Raw genomic sequence first — 20804 nt, 5'->3', positions numbered from 1 at the left:
GAGATGAGGAGGGACATTGCACTCAGAAACCCTGTGGGTTCCCTGCAGCAGGGGTATATCTGTACATGAGCTTTTGCTGAGCACTAGAGTCATTCTCGAGAACAGACATCAGAGGCAGGTGTACCTGGCTCTTCCGCAGACGGGATCTGAAATACACTGAAATCTGAAAAGTACTGATAACCTGTACTGTTATGTTATCTCTTTCTTCAGAAGATTTGCACTGGAGATGGGGCATTCTGAGATATCTTAGTACATTAACTTTGGGTATTTTATCATACAATAGCAGTGAGGAGACAATATTAGTGTGATTGGAAGTTCAGATAAGCCTTCAGTCAGCCATGGACACTATAATGTGTATTTTCGACAAGAGTGAATTCTTTTGGAAACAGTTTGTTCTGATTATAAAGCTAGTACAAAGTTTTGTAAATCCACTTTAAAATGGGGGGTGGGGTGGGGTGGGGTGGGAGGCATCTGCTGTTGTTATTGTGTCCTTAAGTTTACGGTGCTCATAGACTTTTCTAGGAAAAAAAAAACAACCTCAAAGTAAAAGAGAAAGATCACAATTTCTCTTTCTCTCTTTCTTTCTTTCTTTCTTTCTTTCTTTCTTTCTTTCTTTCTTCCTTCCTTTCTTTCTTTCTTTCTTCCTTCTTTCCTTCCTTCCTTTTTTTTTTTGCCTCCAGGGTTATTGCTGGGACTTAATGCCTGCACCATGAATTCACTGCTCCTGGAGGCTATTTTTCCCCTCTTTTGTTGCCCTTGTTGTTGTAGACAACAATTTCAAATAACTTACTCGAAAAGTGGACAGTCCTAACAGTCATAAGTAGTCACTAATAAAGTCTTGGTTTCATATTGGTAATCATGCTTGTTTGTTTTTCTAAATATAATCTTTCTCCAATAGAATCAGGATCAACTGGTATTTTTATAGTTCCCATCATACTGTTCACATTTTACTTGTCATATTATTTTAATATTTTAAATGGTATTGTTTTTTCTTTTTTTCTTCCGGAGGGAGCACTGCTCAGCTCGGCTTGTGGTGGTGTGGGAGGTTGAACCTGGGACTCTGAACCCTCAGGCATGAGAGAGTCTGTTTACATAACCATTATGCAGTCTACTCCCAACCACCCTTATTTTTCTTGATAAATAGACCTTTAAACCTAGTGTCCTCTCTACAGTGAATTGTTGGTATTAACATAGAAGGGTTTACTCTTATCTGACCCTTGACTTAGTTATAATGTGTACATATGTAAAGACAACTTTCTACCAGCTTTAATCACATAAATACTTAATAATGTTTTCTAGTTTTTCTTTAATTTGACCTTTTTGAATTTTTAAAATTATTTGTTTATTTTTTTACTCCCTTTTGTTGCCCTTGTTGTTTTATTGTTGTAGTTATTAATTAATTAATTAATTATGTGATTAATTAATTATGTAATTATGTAGTTATTATTGTTGTTGTTGTTGAATAGGACAGAGAGAAATGGAGAGATGAGGGAAAGGCAGAGAAGGGGGGCAGAGAAAGACAGACACCCGCAGACCTGCTTCACTGCCTGTGAAGCGACTCCCCTGCAGGTGGGGATCCCGGGGCTCAGTCTAGGATCCTTATGCCAGTCCTCCTGCTTAACATCCCCAGCGCTTAACCCACTGTACTACTGCCCGACTCCCTGACCTTTTTAAATTAATGCTTTATTTTATATTTGTTAGGACAGAGAGAATTTGAGAAAGGAGGGGAAGGCAGAGAGGGAGAGACAGAGAGACACCTGCAGCCCTGCTTTACCACTCATGAAGCTTCTCCCCTGCAGGCAGGGAGCTGGGGCTTGAAACTGGGTCCTTATGCGTGCTAACCCGCTCACTCATCCAGGTGCATCACTGCCTGGAGCTTGAGTTTTCTTTCTTAATCCTTCGTGGAATTCAAACTATGTGTTTTCTAACTGCTCTCAGTTCCATCCTCTGGGGGCACTATTGAGTCACTAGTTCTCTGTTGTGTGTCTATTGGCCCTCTTCCTCCTCTTCCTCCTCCTCCTCCTTTTCTTCTTCTTCTCCTCCTTCATCTCTACCTTCTCTTTCTACTTCTTTCTTTTTGAATTCTTCCTTCCTTCCTTCCTTCCTTGCTTCCTTCCTTCCTTCCTTTCTTTCTTCCTTATTGAACAGAGACAGAAATTGAGAGTTGAGGGGGAGATACAGAGGGACAGAGACAGAGACACCTGCTGCCCTGCAGTGTGTGTGCTTAACCAGGTCTGCACTGGTTAAGCACACACATTGGGTTTTTTGAGTACTGAGTGCATGTTTTTAATAGAGATTTGATTGTTTCTTTCTTTTTTTTTTAAATCAGAAGATATGGTGGTCTTCGACCAAGTGTGTGATCATAATTCATTTTTCTTTCTTTTTCTTTGCAAATAGACCAAGTGTGTATCTATAAAAGGGGGAATAAAATATAGATACTAGTGATGCAAAGTATTTGTCTCTGGTCCTGTCTTCCCATGAACTCTGGGCACCTTTCTCCTCCTTCCATGCTTTGGGAAATTGAGTCTTGGGGCCAGAGGGTGGGACACCTGGCTGAGCACACATGCTATAGTGAGCAAGAACTCAGGTTCAAGCCCCCTTTCCCCACCTGCAGGGGGAAAGCTTTGCAAGTGGTGAAGCAGGGCTGCAGGTGTCTCTGTGTCTCTCCCCCTCTCTATCTCCCCTTTCCCTCTCAATTTCTGGCTGCCTCTATCCAATAAATAAAGAAAATTCAAAAGAAAAAAAAAAGAGAATTGAGTCTCCTCTTCCATCCTGCCATCTACTAGACCGTTGTCCTCACTGAGCACTCATTTCATCTAATTTAAATATTTATTTTTACTTTTTTTCCTTATTTATCCGATAGACACAGCAAGAAGTGGAGGGGGAAGGAGGAGGTATAGAGAGGGAGAAACAGAGAGACACCTGTAGCCCTGCTTCACCAATTTGTAAAACATTCCCCCTGCAGGGACAGGGAGGGACTGGGGCTTGAAGCCTGGTCCTTGCACATTGTAACATGTTTGCTCAGCCAAGTGGGCCACCACCACCCATCCCCCCGAACAGTCATTTTGAACAGTCATGAACAGTCATGAACAGTCATTTCAACAATCCTTGAAGCCATTTTATATTAATTTGTCTAGTATGTCTCAAGTGTGACTTTAGAAGTATTGAGGTTTGTTTGGGTTTTTTTGCTTGCAGGGTTATCAGTGGAGCTTGGTGCCTACACTACAAATTCACTACTCCTGGAGGGCTCTTTTTTTTTTTAACTTTACAAAATTATGTGTCAATGGGTATAAATCCACTCCATTCCCACCACCAGGGTTCTGAATCTTCAGTCTCCCCACTGCAAGCCACCGCAGTTCCCCTAAGGTTGTAGACACGGGCCAGCCATCATCTCTACAACTATCCGTCCTCATTGATACATAATCGCCCCTGTTTTCTTCCTGATCCAATCCTCTCATGCCCTGTAAGCCACTCATGAAAACATCCCTACCTCCATATGTCCCTCTCCTTTTCCTCCTCTCTCTCCGGATGCTGATGGAGCTGGAGTTCAAAGCCCTCTTTATCTTCTTCCTCCTATCATAGGCCTTTGTTTTTCCATTCTTGTTGTTGTTGCTGTTATACTTGTTATTGTTTGATATGATATAGAGAAATTGAGAGAGGTGGGGATGATAGAGGAAGAGAAAGACAGACACCTGCAGACCTGCTTCACCACTTCTGAAGTGCCCCACCCCCGCAGGTGGGGAGCCAGCCGGGAGCTCGAACCGGGATCTTTTCACAATTCACCAGTCCTTCAGCTTTGCACTGTGTGTGCTTAACCCGTTGCTCTACTGCCTAGCCCCCTTAAAAGCATCAAATTTAAATATCACCCATTAATTCCATTTAGGTAGAAGTGAACTCACTAAGCCTCCTCTATCCTCCTGCCATCATTCTCTCAAATTTTTATTTAACAAAATCTGTATTAACAAGTATTATGAATATGCAAATATGATTTTTTCTGTTGTGAAATTGAGAGTGTTAGGTTCGGTAATCCAAGAAATTCACCAAGAGACATGGGTGATGTAAAGACAAAGAGCTTTATTTACTAGCCCGGGATAGAGCTGGGGCTGAGAACCCACAGCTGTATTGGGTGCTCAACCCTGATTACAATTTCTACTGGGCTTAAATAGGGCTCAGGACAAGGGGCCTATGTGACAAGCATCATGTCAGTTTAGTTAAAAAAAAAAAAAGTTTTTCCAAGCCATAGCAGGAGGAAGGGGGGGGTAGGGGTTGCGACCCTTGGTTATCTCCCCTTCTGTCTGGTCAGCAGGATGTAGCTGGTTGGGGAGTTGCCTTTGTAATTGTCTCTCCTCAGCAGGAAATGTTTCCTTAACTGATTCTTGTCAAACAAGTAGTTTACTGGCCTTTCCAGGGGGCCCATTTTCTCGAATTTTACTTTTTTTTTTTTAACCCTTTTATTTCTGGAACAGCGGTTTACCTTCTAACAGAGAGTAGCTTCTTTTTAATTAATCGATTTCAGAGAGAGACAGAGAGAACACCAAAGCATCACTCTGGCACATGCAGTGCCAGGGACTGACTTTAGGACCTTGTACGTGAGGCTGTAGCTCTGACCATGGCATCATCTGCTGGGCCGCCATGTGGCCATTTGTTTGTTAGTTGCAGGGTCCCCTAGATTATCCCTGCGACTCACTGGGTCGGCCTAGCATTCCCTCCCTTGTTCATCTGGAAGGTAATGTAGGAGTTCTCCTGGACGCTTCTTTCCCTAAATTACCCCCCCCCCCTTCTTTTTCATTCAGAATGAGTATATTACGTATGAAAACTTATTTCTTTCTCTTTTATTTTTATTGCAGGTTTATTTCCTTGATTTACTCATGGTTTTGATCCAGTAACATGCTCATATAAACTCAATGAGGGAGACCGGGTGGTGGCACACCAGGTTAAGCACACATAATAAAAAGCACAAGGATCCTGGTTCAAGCCCCCAGCTCCCCATCTGCGGGGTGGGGGGGGTGTGGGGGTCACTTCACTGTTGTCCCCTTCTCTCAGTTTCATCCAACAACAAAAACAACAGCAATGGGGGAAAAATGGCCGCTAGAAGCAGTGGATTCATAGTGCAGGCACTGATCCCCGGTGATAACCCTGGAGACAAAACAAAACAACAATGGCAGTCAGGCGGTAGCACAGGGGGCTAAGCACAGGTGGTACAAAGCACAAGAATCAGCGAAAGGATCCCGGTTCAAGCCCCCTGGCTCCCCACCTGCAGGGGAGTCACTTCACAGGCAGTGAAGCAGGTCTACAGGTGTCTGTCTTTCTCTCCCCCTCTCTGTCTTTCCCTCCTCTCTCCATTTCTCTCTGTCCTATCCAACAATGATGACATCAATAACAACAACAAAAAACCAAAGGTAACAATAGAGAATAAATAAATATTTAAAAACAACAACAACAAAAACTCATTCAAAGAAACAGTTTTCACATATTTCACTTCTAAAAATGATCTTGCTCAGCCTCCACACTGAATTAGTAGTCGGGACCCTACGGCATGGTCTCATAGTTCTTTTTAAGAACCTGATACTTGGTACATAAATAATTCAGACCTCACAACAGTGTTGACTAATCAGCAGAAGGCTTCCCAGACTTTGAGATTCGAGTTGTACATGGACCCTTCTGTAAGAACCCCTGAACAGAAATGGACATTTATGTTGGGGCTCATTGTGATGGTATCGGAAATCTAGATTCTAAAGTCATCGTTCCTCGCAAATCTGGGAGGATTTCTGTGGCACATGCCCTCTTTTGTTGTTGTTTTATTCCTGAAAGCCTGGGGACGTTTTGATTCTTCTTTCTTGGTTTTCTCAGGAAACCCTTCTGCGTGCTCTCCTTAGTTCCAAGAGCTGAGATCGACTCCTCCCCCTCCTTTAGCTGGGAGCACGTTTGTCATTTGAAAACTCACAGTTCCATTTTCTTACATTTTTTCTCCCCTGGAAATATCATGAAGACCGTCCCCTCCTTTCCTCTGTACCTTTGTCCCAGAAAATGTCATCAGCGGGATATAGGATTCCTGGATTCTTTAAATCACTTCTTGTATTTTTGATCTACTTTTACAAAAAGTTATGTTTATTCTGGGAAATTTTCTTCACTTTGTTCATCCCCTCTCCTGATATAATGTTAATATCTTTAACAGCGATAAGCTCTGTCTTACTGCTAGCTTCTAGCTTGTTCTTGATCACAGGTGATTTTTCACACGATTTTTAAAAAATATTTTATTTAGTTATTAATGAGAAAGATAGGAGGAGAGAGAGAAAGAACCAGACATCTTTCTGGTACATGTGCTGCCGGGGATTGAACTCAGGACCTCATGCTTGAGAGTCCAGTGCTTTATCCGCTGTGCCACCTCCCTGACCACTCACAGGATTTTTTTTTTTAAAGCTATTTTTCATATATTTCTCTACCCCTCTCAGTAGCATACTTCTTACCCTTTTGTTAAGGGGCTTGGTTTCTATTTTCCTTTTGGAGATCTGGGAGGTTGCAGGTGATCTCTGATTAAGTCACTCATGAGTTCTCTGGGCATGAGCACAGGGCGTCCTCACCTGACAGGATTCTCAGAGGCTGTAGGCTTCCATGCGGCCACTCGCCTTACAGGCTATTTCTGAGTTGGCGGCTATGAGCTCTGCGGAGACTGGGTCAGATCTGTCCAGAGAACCCATTTTCTGCCTGCAGTGACATTCTGAAAGCAGACAAGTGCCTTTCATGGAGAGTCCTTAATGGTGGCTTGCATTTCCCTGCCCTGCCCCCAGCCTCAGCACCGTCACCTGCACCACCCATTGCACCTATCATCTCATACCCTCAATCCTTTGCCCCCTGAGTGTTGGTAGCATCAGTACCTGCATCTTCAAACTTGACATGACAATGGCTATTCTGGGGCTGCGGAAGTGGCATAATGGTGACATAAAAAGACATACATTCATGCCTAAGGCTCTAAGGTCCCAGGTTCAATCCCCTGTGCCACCAAAAACCAGAGCTGAACAGTGCTGTGGAGTCCACTGTCCTCCCCATCCCTCTCCTCCTTCCTTTCCCCTACTGTCCAGTCTCCCCCCTCCCTTCCCCTCCCCTCCCCTCCTTCCCCTCCCCTCCAGTCCTATCATCTCCTCCCCTTCCCTCACCTCCACTGCCCTCCCCTCCCCTCCCTATCATTCCCTCCCCTTCCCTCCCTTCCACTCTACTCCCCTCCACTCCCCTCCCTGCCTTCCCCCCCTTCCACCCCTATATCCCCTCCCCTCCCCACTCAACTACCCCATCCCTCCCCTCCCATCCTCCCCCACCCTTCCCCTCCCCTATACCCTCCCATCTCACCCCTTCCCTCCCATCACATCTCGCCCCCTCCCCCACCATCTCAGCCCTTCCCCTCCCCTCCCCTTCCCTCTCCTCCCCCCACCCCAGCCTACCCCACCCCTCCTCATCCCATCCCATGTCTCCTCTCCTTCTCTTCCTTCTCCTTCTCCTCCTCCTCCTCCTTCTCTTCCTTCCTCCTCCCCTCCTCTTTCCTTCCATTTCTCCACTCAAAATCAATTAATCAAATATTTAAAAAGAAAGGAAATTATCAGTCTGCATTCTGCCCAGGACAAAGAGCAGGGAGCCTGATGTTTCTGCCCTTTCAGACACACTTTGCTTGCCCTGTGGCTGCCATCATGCCTCCAGTCAGTCAGCAGAAGCTTCCCGTTACCTAACCTGAGCCTAGAACATGGCCTTTTGTCTTACTCAAGTTTCCCTCCTTTCTTTCTGCCCACTGGGTGTTGATATTTCTCCCCCCTCCTGTTTTTTTTTTTTTCTTTTGACTTTAATTAATGACTGCTGACTTGTTTCTTAAGCTTTTTTTTTTCTTTGCTATGTGCTTTTCATAAATTTAATAACCAGTCACCCTGTGCTCCACCCCTGCTTGACCCCTTGCTTGACCCCTGCTTGACCCCTGACCTACCTGCTCACACCCCTCTCTGTGTTTCTTTTTCACAGGCAGATCCTAGCGGCGGCCAAAAGAGCTGACCAAGTGGGCCATTTCCTTTGGGTGGGCTCAGACAGCTGGGGCTCCAAAGTCAACCCACTGCATCAGCATGAAGACATTGCCGAGGGAGCCATCACCATCCAGCCCAAGCGAGCAACTGTGGAAGGTAGGGAGGAGCCGTGGGGGGCAGAGCCAGGGACCTTGCAGGAGCCTGGCCTGGGTCACAGGTCCACACAGAGCCAGGGGAGTTATTTTTCTGCTGGGTCCTTGAGTTTTGCTCTGAGAAATGATTCAAGGACAGGGCAGCAGATAGAGGGAAGGGGATAGGTTTACTCAGGGAGAAGTGAAATACACACATCACCCATAGAATGTTGGCTCTCGCTCTCTCTCTCTCACTCACTCACCTCCAGGGTTCAGTGCCTGCACTAGGAATCCACTGCTCCTGGCAGCCATTTCCTACACATCTTATTTGATAGGACAGAGAAAATTGAGAGAGGAGGGGGAGATAGAGATGGAGAGAGAAAGACAGACACCCACAGACCTGCTTGACCACTTGTGAAGTGTCCCACCCTGCAGGTGGGGAGCCAGGAGTTCGAACCTGGATCCTTGTGTAGGTCCTTGCACTTAGTACTATGTGCACTTAAACGGGTACTCCAAGGCATGAGTCCCCTGGGTACACGCCACACGGTTAATTTTATAGGGCTTATTTCAGCAGGATCACTGGGTATAACCTTGCAGAAAACAAGACTGGAGCAGGGATTGACCCTCAGGGACAGAAATCAGTGATTTTAGTTGCTATTTTTTATTAGCGATTTAATAATGATCGACAAGATTGTGGCATAAGAGGGGTACAGTTCCATATAATTCCCACCACCATAGTTCTGTGTCCCATCCCCTCCATTGGAAGCTTCCCTGTTCTTTATTCTTCTGGGCTGGACATGGGTGTTGACTGGTTGATCCATACCCCTGGCCTATTTTTCTCTCTCCCTAGTGGGGCAGGGCTCTGGGGAAGTGGGGTTCCAGGACACATTGGTGTGGTCTTCTGCCCAGGGAAGTCAGATTGACATCATGGTAGCATCTGCAACTTGATGGCTTAAAAAGCATTAATAAGATATAAAGCAGAACAAATTGTTTAATAATCAGAAACCTAAAGGCAAGAATAGAACAGATGAGATTTGGGGGTCTTCATGCTGGAAGAAGCTAGGAAATATATTTTAGTTCTTTTCCAAGGTTCTCATGACTATTAATTTTTGCTTGAGCTGGACAGCCTAGCATACAGGTGAACTCAAAGTATTGTCTAGGGAGATGGTGTCAGAGTTGGAAATAGGACTAGAGCACTGCATCAGGGAAGAGAGTAGCTCCCAAATATGGGAAACTGTTAACTTTAGTTTTATTCACAACAGAACTCCTGCTCTTCAGTTTGGGACAATAAACACACACAGACACAGACACACACACACACACACACACACACACACACACACACACACACAGACACACACACACAGTATATAGGGCCAAATGATTCATGTGATGAAGAAAACTAATTTTTTAAACTGAATTTATTTACTTATTAAGTAGGACAGAGAGAAATGGGGAGTGGAGGTGGTGAAAAACAGAGGGAGAAAGAGACAGACACCTGCATCACTGCTCTTGAAGCTCCCCCTATGCAGGTGAGGATGGGAGCTTGAACCCATGTGTGATCTCAACCAGATGTGTCATGGCCCAGCCTAGGAAACAAACAAACAAAACAATTTTCACTAAGTGCTAGAGAGGAAGGACAATGAAGTGTGAGCTGAGGTGTCTCCTGCGCGTTTGGTAACTCTCTGTTTGCTGGTCTTAAAGAAGGTTGGGAAAGTGGGTAGTGCCCTACTCTCTAAACATAAAGTGATGTGCTTTATTCAAAATAATAATAATAATAATAATAATAATAATAAATACAATTTAAAACATTCTGGAAAGACTCATACTTTGCAGCTTGCCACGAACCATTGTGAGAGTCTGGTTGTCTGAGAAGTGGTTTCTACGCATTCTCGTTCTTGGCCTCTGCTTCCGGTGATTTTTTTTTTTAATATCCTGTGACAATAATACAATAATTTCCGGTTTCCTCTGGCTCAGTTTCAAGCTTGTCATCGTAGCATACAATCTAGGCCACATGCATTTGCCTTTTGAAGGGATCATATTATGTTCGTAATAATGTCACAGTGAGCACTTTTTCTTTCTTTCTTTCTTTCTTTCTTTCTTTCTTTCTTTCTTTCTTTCTTTCTTTCTTTCTTTCTTTGCCCCATTTCCATTAATAACTGAAATATAGTAACACCAGGCAGGTGATGCCACTGGCTTTCATTGTCAGCAGAATACATTCCTTCCCTCTTGTAATTTCTCTATTACTTTCCCAGCAGGGTCTGACTTCTGGGGCCTCCCGGGGGTCTCCGTCAGCCCAGGGAGCCTGAGAGGGAACAGCCTGCCTGCTCTCTGAGGCACCAGCATCTTGCCTTCCTCTGCCTCTCTCTTTCTTGCTCTCCAGGTGTTTCTCTCTTGCTGCTGTACGTGTCCGCCTCTGTCATTTACGTCACCTCCCTTGTCACTACAGAGCTTGTCTGAGGGGTGGAAGGTAGGCATTGGCATCTTTCTGATCTAACAAAAGTTACTGATTACAATCTGTGTTCTCTTTTAATTTGGAAAGAAAAGCTGCGACTAAAAGAAGACCTTGCAAAGAAAGGGAACTCCTCCCTCCCTCCACTGCAGGCAGCTCGCTTAGGCTTAGTGTTTCTTCCCTCATCAGCTGGGTCTCCAAAGATTCCTTCAAACACACTTTGCACATTAAAGAACACTCTATCTGCTCACTCCAAAGGGATCCGATATTTGCATTTCTTCTTCTATTCAGTCTCCACTTACATCTAATTAATAATTCTACACCCCAAGGGCTGCCAGACCTACATAGGCCTTTTAAAACAAACCAGGTTCCTTGAGTAGCCATTTCTCTCTGCATTGTGGAGGGGGGTGGAGATTAAGGCCTTGGGAGCAACCTTTGAATTCACTGGGAGGCTAGGAATCCCTGTCCGGAGAGACTGCCTGTTTTACAGACTAGACCAACCCCTCTGCAGGTGGCAAGAATGAGGCAAATTCTCTGCACCATCTCTTCTCTCTACTCCAAAAGTTAGAGCATCCACTAGTGGCTTTGCTCTGTGCTGTTGGGAAAGGAGGGAGGAGAAGGGAGGAGGAGGAGAAAGTCAGAGACAAAAGCCTCAGAATGAAGGAGGCATCCGAGGAGAGCCAGTGACTTCCTAGCAGGATGGCTGGAAGCACCGGACAAATAGAGATCACAGGTGGTAGTACTAAGCACAGGGACCTGTGCAAGGATGCTGGTTTGAGCCCCACCTGTGTGTGTGGGGAGTCGCTTCATGAAAGGTGAAGCAGGTCTGCAGGTGTCTATCTTTCTCCCCCCTTCTCTGTCTTCCCCTCCTCTCTGAATTTTTCTCTGTCCTACTCAATAAAATGGGGAAAATGGCTGCCAGGAGCAGTGGGTTTGTACTGCTGGCACCGAGCCCCAGCGATAACTCTGGAGGCAAAAAGCAAAAAGGAGGAAAAGGTAAAAATGAGTCTCAGCAGTGGTGGCGTCTTTGTGCACGGGACCACGCTTGGGAAATGGAAAGTATAAAATGACTTGGCTTCAGTGCAGCTTTCATGACACTTGTCCACTAAAGACCAAGGGCAACCAAAAACCATCCCCTGGAAATCAGAGATGCCTTTAAAAGACTTGTCTGGTTCTCCGTTGACTGGAGAAGAGATTCCGAAGCAACAGATTCCTTCAGAATATACCAGAGAATTGAGTGAACAGAAGTAGACTTGATATGCAAAAGCACTAAGGAGGGGTAGCAAGTGACCTCTGAACTCTACTTAAAGGTCAATACAGGGGGCCAGGTGGTGGTGCACCCGGTTAAGTGCACGTAGTGCCAAGCGCAAGGATCCTGGCTTGAGCCCCCAGATCCCCCACATGCAGGGGTGTCATTTCATAAGTGGTAAAGCAGGTCTGCAGGTGTCTCTCTTTATCTCCCCTCCTCTCTCAATTTCTCTCTGTCCTATCCAATAGAATGGTAAAAATGGCCACCAGGAGCAGTGGATTCGTAGTGCTGGTACCAAGCCTCAGGGATAACCCTGGAGAGAAAGGAAGAAAGGAAAGGAAAGAAAAGGAAAGGGAAGGGAAGGGAAGGGAAGGGAAGGGAAGGGAAGGGAAGGGAAGGGAAGGGAAGGGAAGGGAAGGGAAGGGAAGGACAGTACCAGGGCCCACTGGAGGCTCTACCACTTTCTCTGGGGGGTGGTGGCACTGTGTTTTGGAGAGGAAACAGGAAGTGATGGAGCAGATAAGTCAAAAAGATTGTCCTCCTCCCTCCTATGCAAAAAATGGGGACAGAGGGACACAGGAGGGCCATTGAGGGAATTGAGACATTCACTGTTAGCTACAGTCTTGCACTACACATCCAGAAATTTTCCAGCTCTTTAGAGACTTGTTCCTGTTACAGGGTAGGAGGAAGCTCCTCTCTCTCTCCCTCCCCCCCTTTCTCTCCTATTTCATTTATTTTATTTTCATGAGAGAGATCCAGAAAGATACAGAGAGAGTAGTGCATGGGTAGCCAGGGGACTGCTCAGCTCTGCCTTATAGTGGCGTTTATAGTGGGGACTGAGCCTGGGATGATGGAGGCGCAGGCATGAAAGTCTTTGCCATAACCATTAATGCCATTTCCCCAGCCTGACTGCTTTTGTTTTTTAAATATATTTGTATTTATCTATTATTGGATAAAGGCAGACATTGAGAAGGAAAGAGTTTTATTTATTAAGATAAGTAAGACTGGTGTGGGGTAGCTAGCATAATGTTTACACAAAAAGACTCCCATGCCTGAGGCTCCAAAGTCCCAGGTTCAATCCCCTGCACCGTCATAAGCCAGAGCTGAGCAGTGCTCTGGTAGGAAGAAGGAAAAGGAGGGAGAGGAGATGGGGAGGGAAGGGAAGGAGGAGGAGAGAAGCAGACAACTGCAGCCCTGCTTCACCACTCATAAATCTTCCCCCCTTATAGGTGGGTACCAGGGGCTTGAACCCAGGTCCCTGTGCACTGTAATGTGTGTGCTTAACCAGGGGTACTACCTCCTGGCTCCTGGAAACTCTTCCTTCTCTGCAATAATATTCACTCTTTTCTGACTCCTTGGTCTTTCCTAAGATATTTATTTTTCTATTTTTTAAAGATTTTATTTATTTATTGATGAGAAACATAGGAGGAGAGAGAAAGAGCCAGACATCACTCTGGTACATCTGCTGCCAGGGATCGAACTTAGTACCTCATGCTTGAAAGTCCAATGCTTTATCCACTGTGCCACCTCCCAGACCACCAGATATTAATTTTTCTTAGGAATCATCTGTGGCCACTTCACTCACTATGTCTGAGCATATTATTATTCTTTGTCTACACTTAAAAATTATTATATTTATTTATTGGATAGAGACAGTCAAAAATCAAAAGGGAAGGGGGTGGTGATAGAGATGGAAAGAGAGACACCTGCAGCCCTGCTTCCCCACTTGCAAAGCTTTCCCCTTGCAGTTGGGGATCAGGGGCTCGAACTCAGGTCCTTGTGCATTGTATTATGTACATTCACCCAGGTGCACCACTACCTTGTCCCGGTAAACATTTTTTTCTTTTGTTCATGGATTTCTTTTTCTTTTTTCTTTCTTTTTTTAATAATTTTTTAAATATTTATTTTCCCTTTTGTTGCCCTTGTTTTTTCATTGTTGTTGTAGTTGTTGTTATTGATGTCGTTGTTAGATAGGACAGAGAGAAATGGAGAGAGGAGGGGAAGACAGAGAGAGGGAGAGAAAGATAGACACCGGCAGACCTGCTTCACCACTTGTGAAGTGACCCCCCCCCCCCCCCCGCAGGTGGGGAGCTGTGGGCTCAAACTGGGATCCTTATGCCGGCCCTTGTGCTTTGTGCCACTTGCACTTAACTGGCTGTGCTACTGCCCAGTCCCCTGTGGATTTTCTAAATTGGATTCCGTTGGGTAGAATATCTGCCACAAATCCATCATCCAGCTACATATCCTATCTTCAGCCATATGTAACTAGAGAAAGTCAATCAATTATCAAAAATACCATTGAGTGACATCCTGGAGCTAATTTTTTTTTACCCTCTATGTTTTGAGAGAAAGATACAGACATATAGAGAGGAAATAGAGTACCAGTACTGGTCTACCATTCAGAAAGCTCTTCCAAGGCCACTCATGGGTGCTCCCATGTAGGGTGGGAAATCCAACCCAGGGCCTCACTGCACAGGGAAGGCTCTACCATGTGAGCTGTCTCCTATACCTTGTCATCTGCTGTGAACTTTGAGGATGTGCAGTATGTATGATGACTCTGAGCCAGTCTTTCTGTGGCCAGCTGGTTGAGGGCGCATGTTATAATCCACAAGGACCCAGGTTTTGAGCCCCTGGTCCCCACCTGCAGGGGTAAGCTTTGCAAGTGGAGAAGCAGTGCTGCAGGTCTGTCTCTCCCTCTCCCTCTCCCTCTCCCTCTCCCTCTCCCTCTCCCTCTCCCTCTCCCTCTCCCTCTCCCTCTCCCTCGCCCTCGCCCTCTCCCTCGCCCTCTCCCTTGCCCTCTCCCTTGCCCTCTCTCTCTCTCTCTCCCCCCCCTTTCCTCTCAATTTCTGGCTGTTTCTATCAACTAAGTAAAGAGAATAAACAAAAAAATATATATGTATATAAAATGAAAAAAAAGAGCTAGCCTTTTTTTTTTTTACTTGCAACAGTTGTTAATAATAAATTGCTTTAGGCACGGGTGCTACTGTGTACCGTGACCCTGTGTTCATCTTCATTTATCTTTGATCTGTATTTAATCCCCCACATGTAGAGAAAAGGGCCCCTGTGTTTACTGGTCCACAGCGTCCTTGATCCCCTTTGAACGTGATGTTGGCAGGACCTCTGTCCAGGAAAACCACGTGTGCACCTACGTGCTCCTGGCCAGCATTCACAGGTGACCTAGGGGACGTTCCCGAAACTTGGAGGCACTAACCAGCTCTGGAGCCCAAGCTCTTCTGTGATTTTTAGCCTCTGTGTATTGCCTGATAAGCCAACACATCACTGGTATCTCCTTCCCTTTCTGTGTCCTGTTCACGGGGATTTGCAATGATCCTCTCCAGTCCCAGGCAAATTCTCTGAACAGAAAGCTGACCATGTTGTCTTGAACTGTCGTCCTACAAAGTGCTCTGTGTTCTCAAGAGCAGGCTGTGCTGGGCCTCCTCTAATTAGAGCCAGCAAGGCATGGAGACCAGCATCTTTTCATCTCTTCTGTGATCGTTAACATTCAGAGCTAGTGTAATGAAGGGTGCATTTTCAAAGCTAACTTTAATGGTGCTAACTCCTGGTGATGGTTTTCAAATGGGCCCGGAGAACAGCTTGGTTCCCGAATTAAATCTGCACTAGGCAGAGAAAAAAGAAAAGTGCTCAGGCCTACGCAGAAAAATGCTGGTCATTTTTTGTCTCCTTTTTTAAAATCAAAATTGAAATGAGTTTGTACTTTTTTTTTTTCTTTCTACTTCTTTTTAACTAGAAAGGTCTAAGCTGGGAAGAATCATACTAAAATAATTCCAGCTTGAATTTGGATCGGCTCTATTTTAGTCTTCATCTATTTCTTGACTATTGCCCTCACCCACAGGCTCTAGGAGATTAGTGAAGAAGATGCCAAAAAGAAATCTATTGATTAGTAAGAGTCGAGGATATATAGCATGCTCAATGCCAGGGTCCTTTGTTTCACTGGGTATTTCATAATCTCTCTTTGTCTGTCTGTCTAGTAGGATAACAGCATTATTCAAACATTTCTCTTTATTATTTATCTCACTTTGCATGGTTCCTTCAAGCTTCATCGAAGTTAAAGTGGAGATAGCTGAGTAGCATTTAAATCTAGATGGAAATGAATTTGTTATTTTTCTTTCTTCTTCTTTTTTTAATAGAGGGAGTTTTTTTGGTATATATTTATTTATTCCCTTTTGGTGCCCTTGTTGTAGTTATTATTGTTGTTATTGATGTTGTTGTTGTTGGATAGGACAGAGAGCAATGGAGAGAGGAGGGGAAGACAGAGAAGGGGAGAGAAAGACAGACACCTGCAGACCTGCTTCACCGCCTGTGAAGCGACCCCCCTGTAGGTGAGGAGCCAGGGGCTCGAACTGGGATCCTTACGCCGGTCCCTGCGCTTTGTGCCACGTGCGCTTAACCTGCTGGGCTACCGCCCGACTCCTTCTTTCTTCTTCTTTAACTAGAAAGATCTAAGGTGGGAAGAAATGGACTAAAATACCCCCAGTTCAGGTTTGGGTCTTCCCTACTTTGACCTTCATCTGTTTCGTGGCTGTTGCCCTCATCTACAGCTTCACAGCACATAGACCACAGCTTGCTGTGGTTGGACACCTGGGCTGCTTCCAGGTTTTGGCTATTACAAATTGTGCTGCTGTGAACATATGTGTACACAGATCTGTTTGGCTGGTGTGTTGGATTCCTTAGGCTATATCCCCAGGAGAGGAATTGCAGGGTCATAGGGCAGGTCCACTTCTAGCCTTGTGAGAGTTCTCCAGACTGCTCTCCACAGGGCTTGGACCCATTGACATTCCCACCAGCAGTGCAGGAGGGTTCCTTTACCCTTACAGCCTCTCCAGCATTTGTTGTTGCTGTTGTTTCTAATGTATGGCATTCTCACAGGAGTGAGGTGGTAGATATTACTTGGGCTTTTTTAGTCTAAGACATTTAATTGAATAATAGCACACAGGCTTCCGATTCCAGATCTCACCAAACAGTTCCAGAGGCATTTCAGCGCGCATCTCCCCTTTGCTCTCCCTGGCCCACCTGACCTGCGCTGCTCATTTTGCTTTTCCTGACAAAGCTGCAAAGTCTCCCTGTGCAGGCTGTGCCTGGAGGCTTCGGTGGCAGTGGCAGAGGAGACCGCCTCCATGTGGACTGGACCATCCCCTGGGGACTTTCCACCCAGCCCTACTGCTCCAGAGAAGGGAATCAGGTGGGTGTGGGGTGATCACGAGGTGAGAATAATACCTGAAGTGAGAACATCACCCATTTATTTTTAAGCTTGTGATGTTAAATTTGAGAGGATTGGCCCTGAGCGTGTGGTAGGAGACAGAAACAGAAACCTGCAGCCTACATAGCTAAGCAGAGCTGAGAACGCTTGTTGAGTTGCTTTGTATGCAGAGAGCCTCAGATTTTAAACCACTGTCCTGTCTCCTGGTACAGACTCGCCTCACTCAGCTGGACAGCCTTCATTGTTTCCCAACTATTCAATATGGAAACCACGCTGGTTTTGAGATAGGTCGTTTAAGACTCTGCCCTGCACTCTGAGCGCCCATGGTTATAGACTGGGTTTCTCTTTGTCCTGAGTGTTGAGTTAATTGGTTACTTAAATAATTATGCAATGAGAGGGAGAGAGAGAGAGAGAGAGAGAGAGAAGTGGAAGAGGAAGAAGAAAAAGGAGAGGAAGAAAAAAGAGATGGAAGAGGGGGAGAAGGAGGGGAAGGAGATGGAGAAGAAGGACAAAAAAGGAGTAAGGGAAGGAGATGGAAAAGGAGGAGGAGGAGGGGAAGAAAAAGGAGATGGGGAGAAAGAGGAAGAGGAAGAAGCTGAGGAAGAGGAGGAAGATTTCTAGCTCCAGCATACAACTGTGTTGGAGTGTTGGGGTTCAGGAGAGTGAATCTGGGACCTGTGGGCTTGTATGCCATGTGCTCTTACAGCAAGCTTTCTCTCCAAACCCTGGCTGGTGTTTTGACTACCAGACATCATCCTAAAACTATGTATTCCAATTGTGTGTGTTAACTATCATTGTTTCTTTTTCTCAATATTTCATTCATTTTATTTTTGAGAGAGATGTAGAGAGAGAGAGAGAGAGAGAGAGAGAGAGAGAGCAGAGCACTGCCCATCTCTGGCTTCTGGTGGTACGAGGGATTGAACCTGGGACTTTGGAACCTCAGGCATGAGTCTCTTTGCATGACCATTATGCTACCTAGCCCCACCCACCATCATTATTTCATGTAAATTAGAAAAAAGTACAAGCCATGGGGGTGGAAAGAAGTGGAGAAAGTTAGCTGGTTCAAAGAAGTTCACTCTGGATTCTTGAAAATGATCTGCTTAATGTTGGCCACAAGCACTAAGATGTGGGCAGGACAGCAGGACATGAGGAACTGCAAGCACAGACACTGGACAGACACACAGTGCACTGGGAGGACTGTGCAGCCACCCTGACAGTCCTGTAGCTGAAGATTTGCTTTCACATAGGAGACCACAAAACTAGTTTTTATTAGTGATTTCATAATGATCCACAAGACTGTGGGATAAAAGGGGTACACTTCCTATGCCCGGAGTTCCGTATCCCATCCCCTCCACCGGAAGAGTCCCTACTCTTTATCCCTCTAGGAGTACTGACCAAACATCTCTTTGAGGAGCAGAAGGCTCCACAGGCTCCACTGCTGATGGGCTCCAGATCAGATTGATGGGGGCTACAGTTAACGGTATTTATACACTTCTCCCAAATTTGGGAGCGACTCTGCTTCCCTGTTGCTTTGAGCTCACATTCCATGGTCCTAGCTAGGAACAGTCTAAGCTGCACTCATTTCAGGACCTGTCTTCCTCCAGTGGCAGAGTGTGTTGACCCAGGATTCGTTTTTATGTGAGTTGATCCTGCCCCAGATGATGACAGGAAGGCCATTGAGCTTCTCATTATTATTATTTTAATCATTTTGTCAAGGGGCTGACGGATTACAGTCCAGTTATTTGATTGAAGGGCACCATCCCATATCTCACCCAGGATAGGTTTCTACAAAACACTCTCATCCACAGCATAAGTCCGTCCCCACCATCTGCTCATTGTCTGTGGAGAATCACATAGTAGATACTCAAGAATTCTCACACCTTTGCCTGGGTGGGGTCACTCAGAAACCCACAGACTCACCCCTGCCCTGAGAAGAACCCCACCCAGTTCAGCTAAAAGAGGTGGCAGCTTGAACAGAGAGCAGACAGTGAGGCAGAGAGTATCCCATGAGACACTTGAGTACAGGGCTGAGTCTGCAAAAGTTGAGAGCAAAGCAGTGGTAAGCATCTAAAAAGGGCCATTCTCCTCATCAGATTAGAAGGTCGAAGGGGGCTCCTTTAATGTTCTTGATTAAAAAAAAAGTTTCTTGATAATCTCTTCTTGTTTGGATAAAAGGGAGGGCGAAAAGTTCTAAATGAGAGATGAGCATTTTTAGCTCCAAATGTTTATATAGTAGGTGTGTGTTGTTACGTGCGTTGGAATTTTAAAGTTAAAATGACCTTTCAGCTTAAATAGAAAGTTATTTTTTCCATGTGCCAACTGTAAAGGAGGTTATTATTTTGTATAGTGTTTCTTAGCCAGTAAATCTGTTGTGCTATTTGTAATTTGCCTTAGAGAATTATTTCCCTAACCCCTTAATGTTATCTCTTCTCTGTGTCATTGTCTGTTTATTTTTTTTCCTCCCGTATAATTCACAGTCCAGTGGAAGTGTCAGTTTGTCTTGTTGAAGTTTAGGGCATTTGGCCTCAAGGTACTGGGCATTACTAATGTCCATTTTGAATATTTTAAGTGCCTTATTTGGCATTTCTTCAATGAACTTCAGTAGAGTGCAGCCCAGGAGTTTTGAGGCCCGCCGGGGATAAAAGAGCAGACACAGAAATGGCAAGATAGTTTAGCTGAGAGGGAGCTGATACTGCCCTGTGTGTGACCCAGGCTCAGGCTCAGTCTCTACCACACTGGGGGAATCTCATTACTGTGGTGTCTTTCCTCCTCTCCCTCTCCCTCTCCCTCTCCCTCTCCCTCTCCCTCTCCCTCTCCCTCTCCCTCTTCCTCTTCTCTCTCCTCTCTCCTCTCTCTCTCTCTGTCTATATGTCCCTCTCTACCAAAAAAAAAAAAAAAAAAAAAAAAGTCAACCCAGAATTGATGACAAGAAACCAGAATAAATCAGGATAGGGTATGGGGAAGTTTACTTAGCCAGAACAGTATTTATTTATTCTTTCTATTTTATGGACAGGACAGAGAGAGGTTGAGAGGGGAAAGAAAGAGAGGAACATTCAGACCTGCTTCACCACTTGTGAAGCATCCCCTCTGCAGATGGGTAGCAGGGGCTTGAACCCACCGTCTTGTATGTGGTAATATGTGTGTACTTAGCTGGGTACACCACTGCCTGGCCCCTGGGCAGAATTTATGGAGAACCCAGAGTTAGCCAGCTGTATGACCACATATTAAAACAAAGTGGAAAATGTCAAAGGTTTAGATCCCAAGAGCATTTCCCAATCATTCTTTCTGAAGGACCTGTAGTTAACATAGACTAATCTAAAACACTTGGATCTAGGCTCTAGGATTTGACATCAGTGGAAGGCTATGACTGGTATTTCTGAGATTTCTTCTTTTTTATGGGGGGGATAATGGTTTATAGTAAATACAGTTATTGGTACATGTGTAAAATTTCTCAGTTTTCTGCAAAACACTCTCACCCCACAGCCTAGGTCTTCCTCCCCTCGTGCACCAGGACCTGAAAGCCGCCCCCCCCCCCCCGCCGAGTCCTTTCCATTGGTGCAATATGCCAAATCCAGTCCTTTGTGTTTCCCATTCTGTTATTATCTCTCCAGTTCTGTCTATGAGTGAGATCAACCTTCTCTTTCTGGCTGATCTCATTTCACACGATTCCTTCAGTTCCAAGATGAGGTGAAGAAGGGAAGAAGGTGAATTCACTTTTTTTTTTTGCTTCCAGGGTTATTGCTATGGCTCAGTG

General features: G+C 45.2%; 1 protein-coding gene across 1 annotated transcript in view; it reads left to right on the top strand.

Annotated features, from left to right (window-relative positions):
* Positions 1-20804, top strand: part of GRM7 (glutamate metabotropic receptor 7) — an 872294-nt gene that overhangs the window by 537046 nt on the left and 314444 nt on the right. The window contains exon 4 of the mRNA XM_060180786.1: positions 8002-8156. Coding sequence (XP_060036769.1) covers positions 8002-8156 — 155 coding nt within the window. The remainder of the gene's footprint in view (positions 1-8001; positions 8157-20804) is intronic.

This window comes from Erinaceus europaeus, chromosome 21 (assembly GCF_950295315.1).
Source record: "Erinaceus europaeus chromosome 21, mEriEur2.1, whole genome shotgun sequence".
Classification (NCBI taxonomy): Eukaryota; Metazoa; Chordata; class Mammalia; order Eulipotyphla; family Erinaceidae; genus Erinaceus; species Erinaceus europaeus.
Note: the sequence above shows the minus strand (reverse complement) of the source record. Positions and strands in the feature narration are given on the sequence as shown.